The following is a 22,652-nucleotide window of genomic DNA, read 5'->3' on the forward strand; positions in this document are numbered from 1 at the left end:
GAAGAGCTGACAATCGGCACATATAAGGAGCAGATCCACTGACACAATAGGTCTCCATACAGCACATTCACATTGGGAGTTACAAAGCTGAAGTGAAGGGTGGCGTGACGCCAGCCTGTGCCTTGTCATAACAGCTATCTCAGCCCCCTTAATAAGGAAGGAGGGGGATCTCTATATAAAGACCCTTGGACGTGATCTGTGTGTGAGCAGTGCAGGGCTTCTTGGTTCTTCTGGAGGAAGGGAAAGGTCAGTGAGTGTAGATTGCTGCAGCTTCTTGATCAGTGCTCACACACAGAGTTACTATGCGATTCTCTGAGGCTGGAGACTCTAGGGAACCTTCAAGTTTAGAAAATGACAGTGCAATCTCTTATCTGTTCCCATCGATCTTACCTAATGCCAGCGGAATCCCCCCCAACTCATCCGACCTGCTGTCCAGGGATGAGGAGCTGGCTAAGGTTGAGATAGCGGTGTTAGCCATCATATTTGTGGCTGCTGTCTTGGGTAACGGTAGTGTCCTGCTGGGTCTCTACAAGTCCAAGAAGATGTCTAGGATGCACTTATTTATCAAGCACCTGAGCCTGGCAGATCTAGTGGTGGCTTTCTTCCAAGTTCTTCCACAGTTGTGTTGGGAGGTCACCTACCGCTTCTATGGTCCCGACTTCTTATGCAGAGTTATTAAACACCTCCAAGTGTTTGGGATGTTTGCCTCAGCTTACATGCTGGTGGTTATGACTGCTGACCGCTATATTGCTATATGCCATCCACTGATAACTCTTCAACAGCCAACAAAGAGGTCCTACCTGATGATCAGCGGAGCCTGGATCCTCAGTTTCATCCTCAGTACTCCTCAATACGGGATCTTCTATCTTAAAGAGCTGGGAGACGGAGTATATGACTGCTGGGCTGACTTTGTCTTGAAGGATGGAGCAAAAGCTTACATCACCTGGATTACTATTAGTATCTTCGTGGTACCAGTGACCATCTTGATGACCTGCTATGGCTTTATCTGCTATAATATCTGGAAGAACATAAAGTGCAAGACCAGGAAAGAAGAGACAGAAGGCAGGAAGGGTAACAATGGGTTACTGTCCACATCTGTCAGCAGTGTGAGGATCATCTCTAGAGCCAAAATCAGGACTGTAAAAATGACCTTTGTGATTGTGTCAGCCTATATCATTTGCTACAGTCCATTCTTCGCCATCCAGCTGTGGTCTGTGTATGCAGAGGACACCAAATGGACAGGTAGGTGCGAGTCACTATCTAATTTGTGTGATCAGGCTTTGGCTACTGTACTTTTACTTCCTAAAAATACCTTTTTATGTCATATATATTTATAGAAATGCTTCATAGCTATCCTCTTACTTTCCCAATGCTGAACTCTCCAAAATGCTCATTATAAGAGCTGATAGTCAACTTTTGCTTCAAAACATCTGGAGGTTCAGGTTCACATATCTGTTTTGCAGATTACATTTTGTGAGTTTACTTGCCCATTTTCTGAACTTCTTGTGACAGAATCCATCAGTAATGTTTACAAGCTAGAACGTCTTTATAAAGGACATTCCAAACAATACAGCATTTTGTAAGCACAAAGTATTGTTTTTGGCAGGATTAGAGTTCATCTATTGTCAGCCTTCAATTGGCTGGATGAACTTTCTGTGTCTTGCTGAATGCTTCATCTCTGCGCCAAGTATACTAGATATACAGAACCATGCCTAAATCTAATAAGTCACAATTTGCTTTTTTTATTTTTGCTCTGGTTTATTTGTCTTTATCTACACTATAATAAAAATAAATACATCACTTAAAAAAGTTTAAATCATATAAATGCCTACTGGAAATGCTTGATAAGTTACATTGGCTTTCTCTTTTAAAATCTATTATTCCAGATTGTATTGGAATCAGCTCCATGAACTCTATTGTTTCTGTACATATAAAAGCAGAAGCCTTACAATAATTGTTTAAGAAAAGCTTATTGATTTTCCTAAATGGGGATGCATATGAAGGGTAGGGTAACTGGCCAAATACAAGACGGGGTAAAATGTCAGTTAACCGGGTGATGCTTATGTATGTCAGTATAAGAGACCTGTCACCAGGTCAAAAGTAGACAATTTTTTGCTTTTATTTTGTTCCTGCTGCTCCATTGAGTAATCTGTTTTGTTTATTCATTTATTTTTTTTTTATATTCTTCCATACTGTTCCAGACTAGTGATGAGTGAGTATACTCGTTGCTCGGGTTTTCCTGAGCTTGCATGGGTGAACTCCGAGTATTTTGGCGTGCTCGGAGATTTAGGGTGTGTGCACACGCTGCGGATTCTGCTGCGGATCTGCAGCGGTTTTGGTCCTGCGGATCCGCAGCAGTTTCTGCTGCGGTGTACAGTACCATTATAACCTATGGAAATCAAAAACCGCTGTGCAGACGGTGCAGATTTCTCCGTGCGGATTTGCTGCGGTTTCTAAACCTCAGAAAGAGGTCAATTCTTTCTGCAGATTCTGCAGCGGTTTACCATCTCCTCCATTGTAGAGATGATAAACCACAGGGCAAAACCGCAGGCTAATCTGCAGGATTTTGCACACACCCTTAGTTTTTGTTGAAGTAGCTGCATGATTTACGGCTGCTAGACAGCCTGAATACATGTGAGGATTTCATAACAAACAGGCAATCCCTGCATGTATTCAGCCTGTTCAGCAGCCACAAATCATGCAGCTGTGTCGACACACACTAAATCTCCGAGCATGCCTAAATACTCGGAGGACAGCCGAGCATGCTCAGGAAAACCCGAGCAACGAGTATACTCGCTTATCACTATTCCAGACATATAGACATTTTGCTTAGTGCTAATTTTTATGGTCTTTACCAAGGGGGTGGGGCTCACATGTTTTTCTGGAGGTTTGTCTTTAGGTTGTACTTTTAAAGAAAAAGGAAAAAGAATTAGCTCACTGCGGTAAATCTGTCCAAACACAGAGGAAGCCCGCGATCACGTCACTGTTGGCATCCAAAGCTGTACTAAAAAAGGAAAACCAACCCAGCTTCCAAATATAGTAATAACAAAATAAATAATTCTTTATTATAAGAAATATATTTGGGTTTTCATGATGTTCTCCCCTTGTCCTCACGTACGCACGTTTTTTATCATGTATGCAATTTTTAAGGAATAACGATAAAGACATTTTTCTTAATATTACTATACTTGGAAGCTGAATCGCTTTCCCTTTTTTAATTTAGTTTACAGTGCACTATTGTCATGTGAACACAGCCCTATTGGTAAAGACTAGAGTTGAGCGACTTTTGTTTTTTTAGGGTCGTGTTTCGTTTCGTGAAACCCGACTTTTCCAAAAGTCGGGTCGAGCAAGATCGTCCGATTATAGGGAAAAGTCGGGGTCGTCCCGAAACACGAAACCCAATGTAAGTCAATGGGGAATAAAAGTCGGCAGTGAGAGGAGGACAGGAAACACACCTACAGTGCCCATTTGAATGCCAAAAGCATCAATTCTTCTTTCTTAAGCTTGTCAACCTTAATTAACTTCATAATACAAGTTACGCACTGAAAAATGGGGGTTATTTGGCTACAAACTGTGGGGGGGGAGGGCTGGCTCCAGGTTTTCATGTGCCCTGGGCGAAAGAGCGCCCCTTTAACACATACCACAACTCATCATGCTCCGATACGGCAGAGAAATAGCGGTATAGTACAATGAAAAATACCTCACTTTTTACATCTCATGACGAGGCCCATCTATTTCTCCATACAGAATCATTGGTCCCATATAATGTTTGAATCAGTATATGATGAGCTCCACATAATGCTACAGTATATGTTGGTCCCCATGGATGAAGCTCCACTGTCTTATGGCCCCAAATAATGCTCCAAACATAATGGGCCCCATTTCTAATGCTCTAGTGTATAATGGGCCCTGTAAATGCTGCTCCAGTGTCTGATGTCCACCTTTGGAATGTTCCAGTGTATGGTGGGCCCTATCTATCATTCTCCAGAGTATAGTGCTCCCCAAAAATTGCTGTCCCAACATTGAAAACAATCAAGTAAGTCTCCTCGCTAGGGAATCCCTGTACTTGTCTGGACAGGTGCTGTAGCTTGCTTAACAGCTCGCCAGCCGTTCTCACACCCAGTATGGATTACACGTGATTGCACAAAGGTGAGAAAGGGTACCGTATCCCCAGATAACATGTATGGATAGCGTACACATTCAAAATATATGTCTCAGGAGGCAGGCTCAGACGGTGTTAGGCCCAGTATGGATTGCACGTGATTGCACAAAGGTTAGAAAGGGTACCGTATCCCCGGATAACATGTATGGATAGCGTACACATTCAAAATATATGTCTATACAGCATGAGGCAGGCTCAGATGGTGTTAGGCCCAGTATGGATTGCACGTGATTGCACAAAGGTTAGAAAGGGTACCGTATCCCTGGATAACATGTATGGATAGCGTACACATTCAAAATATATGTCTATACAGCATGAGGCAGGCTCAGACGGTGTTAGGCCCAGTATGGATTGCACGTGATTGCACAAAGGTTAGAAAGGGTACCGTATCCCTGGATAACATGTATGGATAGCGTACACATTCAAAATATATGTCTATACAGCATGAGGCAGGCTCAGACGGTGTTAGGCCCAGTATGGATTGCACGTGATTGCACAAAGGTTAGAAAGGGTACCGTATCCCTGGATAACATGTATGGATAGCGTACACATTCAAAATATATGTCTCAGGAGGCAGGCTCAGACGGTGTTAGGCCCAGTATGGATTACACGTGATTGCACAAAGGTTAGAAAGGGTATCGTATCCCCGGATAACATGTATGGATAGCGTACACATTCAAAATATATGTCTATACAGCATGAGGCAGGCTCAGACGGTGTTAGGCCCAGTTTGGATTGCACGTGATTACACAAAGGTTAGAAAGGGTACCGTATCCCTGGATAACATGTATGGATAGAGTACACATTCAAAATATATGTCTATACAGCATGAGGCAGGCTCAGACGGTGTTAGGCCCAGTATGGATTGCACGTGATTGCACAAAGGTTAGAAAGGGTACCGTATCCCTGGATAACATGTATGGATAGCGTACACATTCAAAATATATGTCTATACAGCATGAGGCAGGCTCAGACGGTGTTAGGCCCAGTATGGATTGCACGTGATTGCACAAAGGTTAGAAAGGGTACCGTATCCCTGGATAACATGTATGGATAGCGTACACATTCAAAATATATGTCTCAGGAGGCAGGCTCAGACGGTGTTAGGCCCAGTATGGATTGCACGTGATTGCACAAAGGTTAGAAAGGGTACCGTATCCCCGGATAACATGTATGGATAGCGTACACATTCAAAATATATGTCTATACAGCATGAGGCAGGGTCAGACGGTGTTAGGCCCAGTATGGATTGCACGTGATTGCACAAAGGTTAGAAAGGGTACCGTATCCCTGGATAAAAATGTATGGATAGCGTACACATTCAAAATATATGTCTATACAGCAGGAGGCAGGCTCAGACGGTGTCAGGCACAGTATGGATTTGACGGCCCAGATTACACAGCGGAGGAGCAGGGAGAGGTAAAGATTGCAAATGCTGGGGCCCTGCCCAAGCAAGGGGGGCCCACGAGTGGGCGTCGGTACTGGCACTGGGCCCCTCATAGTACAGCGGTGTGTCTGACGGCGGGTGTGCACCACCACCGTCAGAGACACTTGATTGCACTATGAGGGACCCTGTGCCAGTGCCCGCGCCCAAGAGTCGGCCTACCCACCTGTCCAGGGCAACGGCACTCGCACGGTGTCGTGCGGTAGGTGGTGACCCCGGCCATGGGGGGGAGGCAGCACAGTTAGGGAGTTTTAGAAAGTGGCATATGTTGATGTTGGACATTCAGCTGATGCAAAAGGCGAAATAGGTGAAGTACCAGGAAGAGGTGGACCAAAGCAAGCCATTTTTCTGTCACCCTATGTGTCATCAGGGGAAGGTGGGACAAAATCCTTGGAAACCCATGCGTGGTTCATTTTAATGAAGGTTAGATCGTCCACATTTTGGGTTGACAGACGGGTCCTTTTTTCTGTCAGGATTGATCCAGCTGCACTGAAGACTCTTTCCGATAGCACACTTGCAGCTGGGCAAGCGAGCTCCTGTAAGGCATATTGGGCCAATTCAGGCCAGGTGTCCAGTTTAGCGGCCCAATAGTCAAAGGGGAATGACCTGTGTGGGAGAACATCGATATGGGAGGAAAAGTAGTTTGTTACCATAGTTGACAACTGCTGTCTCCTGTCACTTTCCATCGATGCAGTATTACCAGTTGTGTGAGCGGTATTTGAAAAATCAGTCCACAACATTGTCATGAAACCCCTGTCTCCAACGCCACTTCTGCTGTGTGCACCACGAACACCACTGCCAAGCTGCCCCCATCCCGTACGGCTCGTGTGAGAACCATCACCGCTGCTGTGTGCTGGGAATGCCTCAAGCAACCGATTTACCAGAGTTGCTTGTTTATTAGCCAATATTAGGTCAAGGTTCTCCTGTGGCATGATGTTTTGTAATTTGCCTTTATAGCGTGGATCCAGGATGCTGGCCAACCAGTAGTCGTCATCGTTCATCATTTTGGCAATGCGGGGGTCCCTTTTTAGGATCCGCAAGGCATAATCTGACATGTGGGCCAATGTTCCCGGTGTCAATGATGCACTGCGAGTGCTGGGTGGAGGAGCACTTTCTGGCAAATCCACATCCCTCCAGTCACGCACAAACCCTGTACCAGACCTTGCCACGCCAACATTTTCACTTGCCCCACGAGATGCATCCTCCTCCCCTAAGTAATCATCCCCATCATCCTCCTCCTCCTCCTCTTCTTCCTCCACCTCGTCCAGGAGAGGTCCCTGAGCAGACAATGGCTGAATGTCATCAAGGATACCCTCCTCCTCTTCCTCCTCATCAACATTGGCTGCAGACGCCTGCTCCTTAAGGTGCGTCAAAGTTTGCATGAGCAGACGCATAAGTGGGATGCTCATGCTTAGGATGGCGTCGTCTGCGCTTACCAGCCGTGTGCATTCCTCAAAACACTGAAGGACTTTACAAAGGTCTTTCAGCTTCGACCACTGCACACCTGTCAACTCCATGTCTGCTCTCAAAGTGCCTGGCCGTGTATCCTCCCACAAATGCATTATGGCCTGCCTCTTCTCGCACAGCCGCTCCACCATGTGCAGGGTGGAGTTCCACCTTGTTTCAATGTCAATAATGAGGCGGAGGTTGGGAAGGTGGAGCAATCGCTGCAGCTTCTGCATACGAACGGAGTGTACAGGCGACCGGCGGATGTGCGCGCACAGTCTTCGCACCTTCTGGAGCAGGGCTGTTAACGCCGGATAATTTTTGAGGAAGCACTGCACCACCAGGTTCAAGGTGTGAGCCAAGCAAGGTATGTGGCTGAGTTTTGAAAGGGCTATGGCTGCCACAAAATTACGGCCGTTATCACTAACTACCTTGCCTGCCTCAAGATGTACACTGCCCAGCCATGACTCAGTTTGTCGCTTCAAGTACTCGGCCAGCACCTCGGCGGTGTGTCTGTCGCCCAAACACATCATCTGCAACACAGCCTGCTGACGCTTTCCACTAGCTGCTCGATAGGGGGACACATCGTGTGCAACAGTGGCAGCTGCAGATGGAGTGCTCGTACGACTGCGCTCTGTGGACGAGCTTTCGCTTCTGGAGGAGGTGGAGGAGGAGGAGGGTCGAACACCTACAGCCAACTGTTTCCTATACCGTGGGCTAGGCAGCACTGTCCCACCACCGCTGTCCCCTGTGGACCCTGCATCCACCACATTAACCCAGTGCGCAGTGATGGACACGTAACGGCCCTGGCCATGCCGACTGGACCATGCATCAGTTGTGAGGTGCACCTTTCCGCTCACTGACTGCTTGAGTGCATGGACAATGCGGTCTTTCACATGATGGTGGAGGGCTGGGATGGCTTTGCGAGAGAAGAAGTGGCGACTGGGTAGGTCATAGCGTGGTACTGCATAGGCCATGAGTTCGCGGAAAGCTGTGCTTTCCACCAACCGAAAGGGCATCATCTCAAACGAGATTAGTTTGGCAATGTGGGCGTTCAAACCCAGTGTACGCGGATGAGAGACTGAGTACTTTCTTGACCTACTCATAGTGTCTGGGAGGGTGAGCTGGACTTGAGAGCTGCATATGGTGGAAGTAGCGGTGGACAGGGCGGACTGAGAGAGGGTTGATGATGGTGATGGAGTTGGTGTTCTTTCTGATGGCCTAGAATCAGTCTTTCGTTGATATAACAGTGGGATTCCCTGACTGCTGTGGTCTTGCAACGACACCTCAACATTTGCTGCTGTGCTAACCGGTGGGCTTACAGTGGGGGAAACAATGTAGCGTTGCTGACTACCTTCGTTGTGATCAGTTGCACATGTGGCACTTGAGGTTTGGTGTTGTGTCCACGCTTGCAAGTGCATGCTGGTTAAATGTCTAAGCATGCAACTGGTATTCAAATTTTTCAGATTTTTCCCTCGGCTAAAGGTCTTTGCGCACTTCTTACAGATAACCTTGGCCTGATCATGAGGATTTTGTTCAAAAAAGTGCCACACTGCACTCTTCCTACTTTGGCAGACATTTTGCGGCCTAGCACGCTGTGATCTTTTGACCCTCTGGACAAGCTGTCCAGCAACTCTTTTGATGTTTGGAACCTGTCTTTGGAGTGCTCCGGGCCTGCCAGATAACAGCTGTTGCGATGTCGATGTCTGCTGTGGATGCTCCTCATCTGAGCTATTGGAAGCAGCACCCTCTTCCCCCAATGGATGCCAATCTGGGTCAACAACTGGGTCATCCATCACCTCCTCTTCTATGTCATGTGCACCTTCCTCTGTGTCACCGTGTATGGTGGTATAGTGTGCGGGAAGGGGCACCTGAGTCTCATCAGGGTCAGAATCTGGCTCTGTACACTGCGAGGACAATGTAGTGCTCTGAGTGAATGTACCAGCAGAATCATCCATCAGCGGCTGTGCATCAGTGCACTCCATGTCAGATTCATCTTGGCCTGGGTAATTCACCATTTCACTTGATAATCCAGGCATGGTATGTGAAAACAGCTCCATGGAGTAATCAGTAGTATGGCCTGCGTCATCCTTCAATCTTGGTTGGGGTGAAGGACACAAGGAAAGGTGTGGTTCATGAACATGAGCCTCCAATGACGACTCAGTGCTTTTACTTTTTACAACTGAAGAAGAGGAGGCGATAGAGCTGGAGGCTGAGTCAGCAATGTAAGACAAAACTTTTTCCTGATGCTCTGGCTTTAAAAGCGGTTTGCCAACTCCTAGAAAACTAAGCGTTCGAGGCCTTATGTAGCCAGACGATGACGCAGGCTCAACACCTCCTGCATTCGGTCCTATTTTGCTCTTGCCACTACCATCAGATCCACCACCAACACCATCATTACCAGCTGCCAACCCCCGCCCAATTCCACGGCCTCTTCCACCAGCCTTCCTCATTTTTGGTAGAAATGTAGACAAAATCCAACAAACTATATAGTAATGTAAAACAAGGTACCAGGTGTCTATAGGACAGGGGAGATTTTGAATTTCTGCACACACTTGTGGACAGTGGACACTTTTGGATTGTGTGAGGCCCACTGATATCTGAGCGCTATGTAACAGGCTCGATGGCACTGCTGTGACAAAAGTGACTAGAGGATAAGGGAGATTTTGAATATCTGCACACACTTTTGGACACTGGACACTTTTGGATTGTGTGAGGCCCACTGATATCTGAGCGCTATGTAACAGGCTCGATGGCACTGCTGTGACAAAAGTGACTAGAGGATAAGGGAGATTTTGAATATCTGCACACACTTTTGGACACTGGACACTTTTGGATTGTGTGAGGCCCACTGATATCTGAGCGCTATGTGACAGGCTCGATGGCACTGCTGTGACAAAAGTGACTAGAGGATAAGGGAGATTTTGAATTTCTGCACACACTTGTGGACAGTGGACACTTTTGGATTGTGTGAGGCCCACTGATATCTGAGCGCTATGTGACAGGCTCGATGGCACTGCTGTGACAAAAGTGACTAGAGGATAAGGGAGATTTTGAATATCTGCACACACTTTTGGACACTGGACACTTTTGGATTGTGTGAGGCCCACTGATATCTGAGCGCTATGTGACAGGCTCGATGGCACTGCTGTGACAAAAGTGACTAGAGGATAAGGGAGATTTTGAATATCTGCACACACTTTTGGACACTGGACACTTTTGGATTGTGTGAGGCCCACTGATATCTGAGCGCTATGTGACAGGCTCGATGGCACTGCTGTGACAAAAGTGATTAGAAGATAAGGGAGATTTTGAATTTCTGCACACACTTGTGGACAGTGGACACTTTTGGATTGTGTGAGGCCCACTGATATCTGAGTGCTATGTGACAGGCTCGATGGCACTGCTGTGACAAAAGTGACTAGAGGATAAGGGAGATTTTGAATATCTGCACACACTTTTGGACACTGGACACTTTTGGATTGTGTGAGGCCCACTGATATCTGAGCGCTATGTGACAGGCTCGATGGCACTGCTGTGACAAAAGTGACTAGAGGATAAGGGAGATTTTGAATTTCTGCACACACTTGTGGACAGTGGACACTCTTGGATTGTGTGAGGCCCACTGATATCTGAGCGCTATGTGACAGGCTCGATGGCACTGCTGTGACAAAAGTGACTAGAGGATAAGGGAGATTTTGAATATCTGCACACACTTTTGGACACTGGACACTTTTGGATTGTGTGAGGCCCACTGATATCTGAGCGCTATGTGACAGGCTCGATGGCACTGCTGTGACAAAAGTGACTAGAGGATAAGGGTGATTTTGAATATCTGCACACACTTTTGGACACTGGACACTTTTGGATTGTGTGAGGCCCACTGATATCTGAGCGCTATGTGACAGGCTCGATGGCACTGCTGTGACAAAAGTGACTAGAGGATAAGGGAGATTTTGAATATCTGCACACACTTTTGGACACTGAACACTTTTGGATTGTGTGAGGCCCACTGATATCTGAGCGCTATGTGACAGGCTCGATGGCACTGCTGTGACAAAAGTGACTAGAGGATAAGGGAGATTTTGAATTTCTGCACACACTTGTGGACAGTGGACACTTTTGGATTGTGTGAGGCCCACTGATATTTGAGCGCTATGTGACAGGCTCGATGGCACTGCTGTGACAAAAGTGACTAGAGGATAAGGGAGATTTTGAATATCTGCACACACTTTTGGACACTGGACACTTTTGGATTGTGTGAGGCCCACTGATATCTGAGCGCTATGTGACAGGCTCGATGGCACTGCTGTGACAAAAGTGACTAGAGGATAAGGGAGATTTTGAATATCTGCACACACTTTTGGACACTGGACACTTTTGGATTGTGTGAGGCCCACTGATATCTGAGCGCTATGTGACAGGCTCGATGGCACTGCTGTGACAAAAGTGACTAGAGGATAAGGGAGATTTTGAATTTCTGCACACACTTGTGGACAGTGGACACTTTTGGATTGTGTGAGGCCCACTGATATCTGAGCGCTATGTGACAGGCTCGATGGCACAGCTGTGACAAAAGTGACTAGAGGATAAGGGAGATTTTGAATCTCTGCACACACTTTTGGACACTGGACACTTTTGGATTGTGTGAGGCCCAATGAATATCTGAGCGCTATGTGACAGGCTCGATGGCACAGCTGTGACAAAAGTGACTAGAGGATAAGGGAGATTGGATTGCTTTTAAAAAAGCAGTTTGCGGAGCAGTGGGTAAACAGCAATGCCAGCCTGTCAGGAAGCCTTAGAAGGCAGCCCAACAACCAACACCACTGATACACCACTATATAGCCTCCCCTTGCACTGCACACACAGTGACTGGTGTGTTGTGCAGGCCAAATTGCTAGCAGCAGAAGCAGTTTTTTTTTCTTCTCAGCAGGACAAAAAAAAAAAATTGGGATTGCTTTTAAAAAAGCAGTTTGCGGAGCAGTGGGTAAACAGCAATGCCAGCCTGTTAGGAAGCCTTAAAAGGCAGCCCAACAACCAACACCACTGATACACCACTATATAGCCTCCCCTTGCACTGCACACACAGTGACTGGTGTGTTATGCAGGCCAAATCGCTAGCAGCAGAAGCAGTTTTTTTGTCTTCCCTGCCTAACGCTCTCCCTACAGAATCAGCAGCAACCTCTCCCTATACTAAGATCGGCAGAAGTAAGATGGCGGTCGGCGTGCACGCCCTTTTATACCCCCTGTGACGCCCACCAAAGCAAGCCAATCACTTGCATGCCCTTCTGAAAGATGGTAGTGACCCGTGCCTATGTCATCACGTTGCCCACAGTGTCCGTGGATCCTGATTGGCTGAAAAAGAGCACAAAACAAACTTTTGAAACGCGACTTTGGCGCGTAAGTCGCCGACCTCGTGGCCGACCTCATCCTAGGGTCGGGTTTCATTTCATGAAACCCGACTTTGCCAAAAGTCGGCGACTGTTGAATTTTTTCGACCCGTTTCGCTCAACTCTAGTAAAGACCATAAAAAGTAGAACTGAAGAGAAATACCCATAGCTTTGAAACCGTACGGCGGAATTAAAATTAAAAAAAGCAACAAAAAAAAAATAACACTGCTATGCGGAGCAAAAGAAGCAACCTCTTTTTCATCTGCCGACAGGTCATCAAAGAATGACTAATTCTGGCTTAGTTTCATGGCACACAAGATAGTACTTAAAATGCTGTATTTACTTGTTGATTTGTCATTTAGAGATTGATTTTCACTGTCTTTTCTTTGATATTATAATATACAGTATTTTTAACTTCACTGTAAGTTATCTTAATACATAAACAGTATATTGAACCATCAAAATATTAAATTACAAATCTTGATCTGCTACATGAGAATGTTACTATGATTGAGCTTAGTATTAATTCATATTAATTTCCAGGATGACCTTAAATATATAGAGCCAAGGACAAGTCACATAAATGTTTAGCCTAACAAACTGTTTCATTGCACATACTATTATTTTTAATGTGGCTCTTTTTGCTTTCAGAGAATGAAAACATGGCTGTCACTGTGTCTGCCTTGCTAGCCAGCTTGAACAGTTGCTGTAACCCCTGGATATATATGTTCTTCAGTGGACACCTACTACAAGACTTCATCATTAGTATATGCTGCTGCAATAAATTCAAGCAAAATGGAAGCAAAGAAGATTCTGACAGCAGCACAAGGAGGCACACTTCCTTCACAAGGATCCAGTCCAAAAGTCCAACCAATAGTATGGACACCTGGAAAGAGTCTCCTCATTCTTCAAGGGTCATTCAATTTTTACCCCTACATACCTGAGATTGGAAAATAGCATCTGCCAAAACTTACTGCGTACGAAATAAGGCAGGTCAGAAACAATATGGACAAATATACTTTATCTAATGTATAAGGTATTATTTCACGCATTGTAAAAATAATGTGTGCACACCCTGTATAAGTTTTGTACTTATGGCCTTAGTATGGAAAATATTCTCTGGCTACTGTTAAATGTTGCTTGGATTGTAATGCAAAATTGGAGATGAAATTAATCTGCATTTTTTTATTTCAAGTAAAAGATAGGTAAATGAAGGGCTGCAAAAAAATGGTTTCTTTTTTCTGCAGTAGCACACTTGTCCATGGCTGGTGTTTGTTATTACAGCTCAAGTGACCGACACTAAGCTGCAATAACAGACACAGCCGGGGCGAAGTGTTATGAATGTAAAACCGTGTGAGGCAATCAACTCACCAGTAACAAATCCTCTTCTTGCTCCAAGAGCTGAGAGGGTTCCGGTAGGCGGCACAGAGTGCATGATGTACACTCAAGGTGCAAGTGAATCCAGCACTAGGAGTGAAAGTTAAAAATTCAAAATATTTTTTTAATACATATTAAAAAATATTGTTGGCACCAGCAATTCCAACGCATTTTGAGCAATGCTGTCCTTAGTCATGGCTGGAGAACTGAGCTGTTCCTTCTGAACAAAAACACTAACCCTGTTTTCTAACTTAGTCAACACATTTAACACTGATGAAGTCCATCTCTAGTATAAACATCATACTAGATATATATCAATATGACATCAGCATGAATTGTGCTTCTTATCAGTTTGTGATGATAGAGTGTTTACTGGTAGCTTCCCAGTGTAGTAGTAATGTATTAACTATTTGGCATTCATCTCCATGGTCCTCATTTAATCGATTACATCCCTTAGTAACTAGTAATTTTTCTGGTTTTATTTAAATAAGTTTAATTATTGCGAAAATAAAAAGACCTGAAAGTTTCTAATATAATTTAGATTTCAATTGTTCACCATCAATGGGCCCCTTCACACGTCTGTGTTTCCGGTATGTGTGGTGACCATTTTTACACATAACAGAGAGACGTACACAAGCACACCCATTATAATCTATGGAGCTGTGCACATGTCCATGATTTCACATTGACCGTGTGACCCACATGCAGACATGTCCATTTTTTCCAGCAGCATGGATGACAATACGTACCGCACCTGTGCACATGGATGACACCTCCCGGAACAGAATGCAGAATAGAAATGAAAGATTTTTATGTGCTAAAGATGTGCAAAGATAGAGATAGATAGATAGATAGATAGATAGATAGATAGATAGATAGATAGATAGATAGATAGATAGAAAACCAGCAAAGGTAAAGCAGACAGCTGTGAGATGAGAGTATCAGACTGAAAAGGTCAGTGGTATTGGGCCCTTCCCAGCCTAAAAATAAATTACATTAAATGCATCAATTCTGGTGCTTTGCCTGGCTTTTCCCTATTGCCTTGGTTCTTTGGCAATCGTGGTAATGGGGCTTGGGGATAATGTCATCTGTAAATTTAAAAAAAAAAAACACAGCTGACATCAAACCCAGGTGTTAGTAATGGAAAGTAAGAGATAAAAATGGTTAGCACTCAACTTTTTGAGAAACGGTGCCAGTGATAGGAACCCGAGGTCCCATAAGCATAAGTTCAGAGAAAATCACTGCACACGTACAAGAAAAATAATGCTTCAGGTGAGTATTTATTGCTGATAGGTGAAGCGACAATTTAAACGACGTTTCGGCCAATCATTGGCCTTTATCATATAGTCGCCTTTTCAAAAAAAACATCATGGGAAAACCAGGTAAGTAGTGTCACCGCAATAAAATATGATATGACAGAGCCTATTGGGTCCAGTTTAGAGTCAATGTCCAGTGTATGCAGTGGGTTCAGGAGTAGCCGCTCGCCAGGGAGTTTGGGCTTGATTCATTGGTGGCGCAGTGGAGGGTGCAGACACTTCTCCTGAACCCACTGCATACACTGGGCATTGACTCTAAACTGGACCCAATAGGCTCTGTCATATCATATTTTATTGCGGTGACACTACTTACCTGGTTTTCCCATGATGCTTTTTTGAAAAGGCGACTATATGATAAAGGCCAATGATTGGCCGAAACGTCGTTTAAATTGTTGCTTCACCTATCAGCAATAAATACTCACCTGAAGCATTATTTTTCTTGTACGTGTGCAGTGATTTTCTCTGAACTTAGTAATGGAAAGTTCAGTCACCTCCATTACTGACCCAGTAATAAAAAAAAGACCACACACACATATTTTAAAAAACACTCCCCAACACTTTCTCTGCTTCACCAAATTCTTTAAAAAAAATCCCATGCAGGTCAGACGTAGTCCAGTGAATCTGACATAGTTCACAAATGAAAACCTGAAAAACATAAACTGAGAGCAATAAAAACAAGTCACTTTACCTCATTCACCAATGTATTATAGAAAAAAAAGGTCCCACGTAGGTCCGACGTAGCCAAGCACTTCCCACAAATTTCCTCCGAATCCGGCTCACACTGCACTCAGAGAGTGACATCACTGCCCATCAGAGTCGCATGGGCGCGCTGTGCTACGCAAGCCCCGGCAACTGTGAAGAGCGGTGACCTATGAGTGTGGAGTCCTGTTTAGCCCAAAGAGTATCACCTTTACTGTATAGCACTGTTTCCACTTCTCAGCAAAAAAAAAAAGGATTTCTAGGTATCAGCGCGGGTTTAGTGCCTGTGAGTATATAAACCACTGTGTTCTCTTTCACTGAGAAACAAAGAAATGCTTTAAAACTGAAGAGGGATTGAAACACCAAAATATGAAAGGATGTTGTAAAACTTTATTTATGTAGTGATTATCTAGATAAGACAATTAGAAGACCTTAGACAAATAGAAGAGCTGCATTTTTTTACTTTACAAAAATGTTTCTTAGTAAGCATTAACAGCTGTGAAAAATAAGGAAATGTTATCCTAGCATTCTTTTTCCTACTTCTTATATTGTTTACTGCTAGACATTCGTTAAAATGGGTATTCCCATCTCCAAAACCCTATCCAATATGTAGTCAGTGTATTAACAATATGAGGAAACACCTCCAAATAGATTTGTAGTATAGTTCTTCTAATTCGCTATGTTGCTTATCCCATGTGTATCAGGGTCTTTGCCCTACATTAGGCTGCTCTCAGATGGAGTAGTTAAAGCCTGGTGACAGATTCCCTTTAACATGGATTCTGTAGACACAAGAGAGGCCAGCTCACTTTTCAAGAAATATTTGATTCATCTTCATGTAGATCAATATTAACGTTCTGCTTTTTTGTCATCTTTAATGTATTTTGCTTCTGATTTGGTGATACAGCACAGTACAAAAAGAGGACTTGAAAATCCTCCAATAATGAAAAACAGCAAGAGAACAACAAGGTTTACCCGTCCAGGCCTCCAAACAAATGGACTATCAGGATGCAGTGGACCCATATAATAAAGATGGCAACACAGGTGCAAAAATACCAATCAAGCAACTGCTCGCAGCCTACCAATACATGGAGGGGGCGGTTGCCTGGTATGTTGATGCACAAAACAACTTGTATGAGGCGCTGTTCACACTAAGGCCATTTGTTTGGAGGCCTGTACGGGTAAACCTTGTTGTTCTCTTGCTGTTTTTCATTATTGGAGGATTTTCAAGTCCTCTTTTTGTACTGTGCTGTATTAGTATTTAGTGTTAGGTACCCGTAAACGTGGAGATCTTTGACGTAGGTTACGGCCTCACGTATTTTGGCCAAAATATCAGCTAATACTCCACATTTTTTAATGTGTTTTTTGCACTTTTTATTCGGGGTGCAGCTGGGCCCATTTGGCCTTGTAAACTGCGGTGTCTGTTCACACGGCATGCATTTTGATAGCGCTGGGCAGCCCGCCTGAACTAATAGAAGGGTGTCACTACTAGGCTGGCCTGGACGCTGTGCATGGCCTTAGTGTGAACAGCGCCTCATACAAGTTGTTTTGTGCATCAACATACCAGGCAACCGCCCCCTCCATGTACTGGTAGGCTGCGAGCAGTTGCTTGATTGGTATTTTTGCACCTTTGTTGCCATCTCTATTATATGGGTCCACTGCACCCTGATAGTGCATTTGTTTGGAGGCCTGTACGGGTAAACCTTGTTGTTCTCTTCTGATTTGGTGCAATAGCATTGCTTCCTGTCACGTGTTTCCACTAGAAAACAGCGTTACCCCTCACTTGGCCAGGAGAAAACTTCTCCATGTCAGTAGGATTGTTAGGATTGAAATGTCCACCTGATCATCAGGAAATATTTTCCAGCCACCTATAATCCATCAGACGCTAAATATATTTTTCCTTATAAACGCGCTTTACCAGAAGAAACCAAAGGTTGAATGGTCTATTATGCAACATTGCATTGTTAAAGGTAATCTTTCAGCTGGATCAACCCTTCTAAGCTGTTTTCATAGGCATGTAGGTCACAGAAAGCTGAATAAAATGACACCTTGATATCTGCGATATGTGAATGAGCTGTTAAGATCTATGGGCTGGACATAGATCTTCCTAAGAATCTCCTTCCAGAGCTTATTGTAATTGAAAGGTGGCGTTACCAGTGTGAAACATGTAGATAAGGAGAGCAGACTGTCAGTATACCATTGGTAACGTGTTTCTTTTGTTTAAAATAAGCTCTGGAGGCAGATTCTCAAGAAAACCTATGCCATGCCCATAGATCTTAGCATCTGATTTACATTATATTTATAGAGAGCTTGGGAAGGTTGATCCTATTGACAGATTCTCTTTAATTAATGGGCAGCTAAACTAGAAGATTCTTAGAGCTGCATTTTATGTCTATAGTATTTAGATGTTGGGGGAGTTGGATTAAAAGTTGGAGGAAAAGGGCAATAGTGATACCTATGACTAACAGATCATTCATATTGTTATCAGTTACTTTTAAAATGTCTAGAGTAGGGTTTATTATTGCAGAGAATGATGACGCTGTTGTGTGTGATTCTTGTACAGATATTTACTAGCTTAGTCCTGTACAGAGTGTATCTCAGGACAGATTGTGGACGAAGGAGGTGCACACAATGTCCTCTATAGCAGTGCTGAACTGTAGGAACACAAGCACAGTCAACGTTCCATCTGGGTTATTTTGGGATAGAACCCTCATGGTGCAGTTTACAGAATACCTATGTTAATATCATTGTTATGCCCTTTCCTATACGATAGATATACAACTTATGAGAGCTTATTATAATTATAAGAGGATATGTCACCTCTTTGTACATCTCTGTTTTGGTAAATGCTTGGAATTCCGATATAATAACAATTCTGGATCATCACTTCTTAGAACTTGCGTTTGTGCTGTAATTTTGTTTCCACACCCTCCCGGTAAATGCTTGAATAAATTGACAAGTGGGCAGAACCATCTCTTGTCAATGTTATCACTTTACAGTCTACAGGCACATAGTCAGGTACATTGATCAATGAACTGATACATTTCCAGAAGGGAAAGGGAAGAACTGCACCACAAAGTCCGAAGAAAAAATGTTCTAGAATTCTTGTGAGCTCTCACTCACACGCTTTTTTTTGCTTATAAAGACCTTTTTCATCCTAGTGCTGGATCCTTTCTATATTAATTTTTTGGACCTCTTTGTCACTTTTTACCATTAATATTGCATCCATTTTTTTTACATGGAAACAAATTGTCAAGTTTCTGCTACCGAGAAAGTGAAAAATGGATAGAGCTAGGATACAACACACAGTGACGTCCATTTTTCTCATAGATGCGTTTACTTTTAATAGCCAATTTTGATCCGCAAATTGGATCAACATTGGACATGGACCACAAACAAGTTCATGCGAGCATGACCATAGAATATAATGGCTATGTGTTCTGAAAAACACAGATAGAACATGTATGATAAAAATGGATGCCTGAATGAGATTGTATATGGCAAATACAAGTATTTACTGAAGCAGATATGTCAGAAAAGAGAGCAAGTCATTTTTTACGCTACTTTATAATCTTTAGACCATGTTCACACGTTCAGTATTTGGTCAGTATTTTGCATTAGTATTTGTAACTATTTCTGAAAAATTCAGTAACAGTGAGGTGTTTCTATTATACTTTTCCTCTGATTTTTCCACTCCTGGTTTTGGCTTACAAATGCTGATATAAAATACTGAACGTGTGAACGTGGCATTAAAAAGTCTCTCCACCCGCCAAATTAAATGTAACTAGATATTTCTAATGTATAGTCGGTATATCTTATGGCCTCTGTTCTGCCGCCGCTCCTTCTGTCTACGCGACTAGAGCTCCATTTTCTTTATGTCCAAAATGGTAGCCGTAGAGGTACGGGAGGGCTATGGAAAGTGTGCCGCATGACTCACTTGACTTTTTATTGGTATGACGACAGTGTTACATCCATCCATGGACAGAGAAGAGGGCTGATCATATTGTCGTGCTGTATATATTTGAACTTAGTGTATCAAGTACATATATGATCATTTTTTTATTACAGCGGTTGTGTAGTATTAGTGTTGTATGTGATAGGCATAATTTATCGAAAATAGAGCATCTCCTGTAAGTACACAGCAACATAAAGAGTATATATTGAAAGCATTCTGGAAATGCTTGAGATAAAACATTCAACTACTATGACATGATTTTAGTAGCTAAGACAATATAATATTGAACTAATTACAAAGCTGAATGCTGCCCTAGTATGCATGCTGTGTGTACTATAAGGCACTTTCAATTTCTTAATAATAAAATATACTATCAATATTAATTATTGGAGAATTTGAAATATAACTAAATATATTTTTCTATATAAATACTTACACTTATATAAAATTCTGTAAATGTATTTTAAATAATTGAACCAAAGCGGTGTTAATATTAAAGGAGTTGACCAGGATTAAAAAAACTTTTGTCCTTTAGTTAAAAATCGCCACCATCACTGTCGACAGGTTGCTGGTGGTATTACTATTTAGCCCTCATTTGAACAGTGCAGAGTTGCAATACCGGACACAGCTTATGGAAATGTGGGGCACTGTTTCCTGGAAGAAGGCAAACAAAGCAGCCATTTTAAATTATGCTGTATATATAATACCTGTTGTAAATTTATTCATAGAGCATTAAATGTATTTTATTATGTGTGTATAAAAATTGTAATATATTTCAGTGTATTAGTATCCTGAAATAATAAATATTATATCATAAAAGTGTTTATATTTTAGTTATAGAAATTATTATTACTTATTTTTAGAGCACACAGATTCCATGGTACTGTACATGTGAAAAAGGATAACATACAGAATACACATATAAATTACAATGAACGAGCATTGACAGATTGGATCAGACGGGGAGAGAGCCCCAGATATAAAGTGTTCGGCATAAATCTGTACACTGTCATTGAAAAGTAAGATTGTAATCATTATCTCACTGAACACAAAAACAATTTTCAAAATGTTGACAAAACTGAGTTTCATAATACATTTTTTAACCCCTATACAATGTCCATTTTAGGACATGATCATACAGCATATCAAAGTCAAACATCAGAAATACTCTGTCTGATACTTGATTCTGATACTTGATGCCTGACTCTGATACCTGATTTTAATACATGAAACATTCAAACATCAAAATCAGAAGGTTTTTCTGATACCCTTAATACATTACTTGAAGGAATCATCTCATAAGCGAAGAAAAGAGATTCATGCGCTGTCAGTTGAGCTAATGGCTGAGTGGTTAAATGCCTATCTTATAGAACAGAAAATGTGAGTTCAAGCCCAGTTGAAAGTAATCTTTGTCTTTGTAACTTATGCACACAAACTCGTCTCTGGTTTCTCTTGTTTCACTGTGATGAGTGAAGAAAGTCACATATATGTCAAAATGAAAATCCAAATGATTTTTCAACTCACTGAGTGTTTGAAAAGCAGATTCAGGTATCAAGTATCAGAATCAGGTATCAGACAGAGTATTTCTGATGTTTGACTTTGATAAATGGACACTGTACCCCTAACATGAAAGTAAGGTTAAAGAGGTCCTTTCACCAATTTTTCATGTTAAGCTGGACACATGACGCAATAATGGCTGCAGGTTGGAATAAAACCTTTTTTTATTGTTCTTTTTGCCTCTCTGTTGTGGAGATGTTAGCAAAGTATTAGTTACCTAATGAGTTAACTTTGATTAAGGGTACCATTACACTTAGCGATGCACCAGCGATCCCGACAAAGATATGGATCGCTGGTGCATCGATAAGTGGTCGCTAGTGAGCTGCCACACAGGCAGATCTCACCAGCGACATCACTGGGGTCGGGGGTCGTTACGTACCTGTCAGACGCGGCGATCCTGACGTCCTCCCGCCCGCGTCCACGCGTCGCTCATCGGCGCCACAGGAAGCGCCCGACGAGAAATGGTCCAGGACCTTCTCGCGCGACCAGCGATAATCAGCGTGGGAGCCGGTCGGAGGTAAGTATCACATGTAGCGATATCGCTAGTAATATCACTGCTACGTCACAAAATCGGTGACTTTACAGCGATATTGCTAGCAATATCGCAGTGTGTAACGGGGGCTTAAGAGTTGCTATCTGATAACATTGGATGTAGCAAAACTTAACTCATTAGGTGCCAAGTACTTTGATTGCTAATATCTCTACAATGGAAAAGCCTAATTAAAAAATATATATATTTTGTATGACCGCAATTATATTTAAGGATAGCACCAAGGCATGAAACAAGTTGGTAACATATTGAAACTAGGGATGAGCAGACCCGTGGATGTTTGGGTTCGTCGTGTTCGACCAAAGTACAGTCCAAAGTTTGGTTCAAGTACCAGAACTCTACCTGAACCTCATCCTGAAACCCATAGAAGACAATGGAGACGTCAACTTTAGTGCTGTAAAATGGTCTTACTAATGGTCAGAGGGCTTCAAAAGAAAGCACAAAATGGAGATAAGAGCAGGGTAATTATCCTGCAAACAAATGTGGATAGGAAAAGGACTTAAAATAACAGAATAAAAAATAATAATAATATTGAACCAGGAGGTGGGGTCCAAGTGGAGGAGGAGTTGAGGAAGAGGCGGAGGTGGACATGGTGGTGTATGAAGAAGAGGCAGAGGAGGAGCTAATCAACACTGTTTTTGTGATTTTTTTTTTCATTTTTTGGGTGGTACTCTGCAAAACAGCCTTGTTGGAAGCTCTCTAAAAACAGCTTCCTTGGGCGTATTCTGCAAAACAGACTCTGTAGATGTACTCCGATAA

At 43.0% G+C, this 22,652-nt stretch overlaps 1 protein-coding gene across 1 annotated transcript; it reads left to right on the plus strand.

Moving 5' to 3' along the window:
- Window positions 1–220: 220 nt before the first annotated feature.
- AVPR1A (arginine vasopressin receptor 1A) lies at window positions 221–15,071 on the plus strand. The gene is made up of 2 exons (XM_073556963.1): window positions 221–1,242; window positions 13,094–15,071. Exons 1-2 carry the CDS (start codon window positions 303–305, stop codon window positions 13,384–13,386), a joined length of 1,233 nt encoding a protein of 410 aa, XP_073413064.1. The 5' UTR covers window positions 221–302; the 3' UTR covers window positions 13,387–15,071.
- Window positions 15,072–22,652: the final 7,581 nt, after the last annotated feature.

This window comes from Dendrobates tinctorius, unplaced genomic scaffold (genome assembly GCF_039654945.1).
Source record: "Dendrobates tinctorius isolate UK_male_01 unplaced genomic scaffold, ASM3965494v1 ptg000241l, whole genome shotgun sequence".
NCBI classification, from domain to species: domain Eukaryota; kingdom Metazoa; phylum Chordata; class Amphibia; order Anura; family Dendrobatidae; genus Dendrobates; species Dendrobates tinctorius.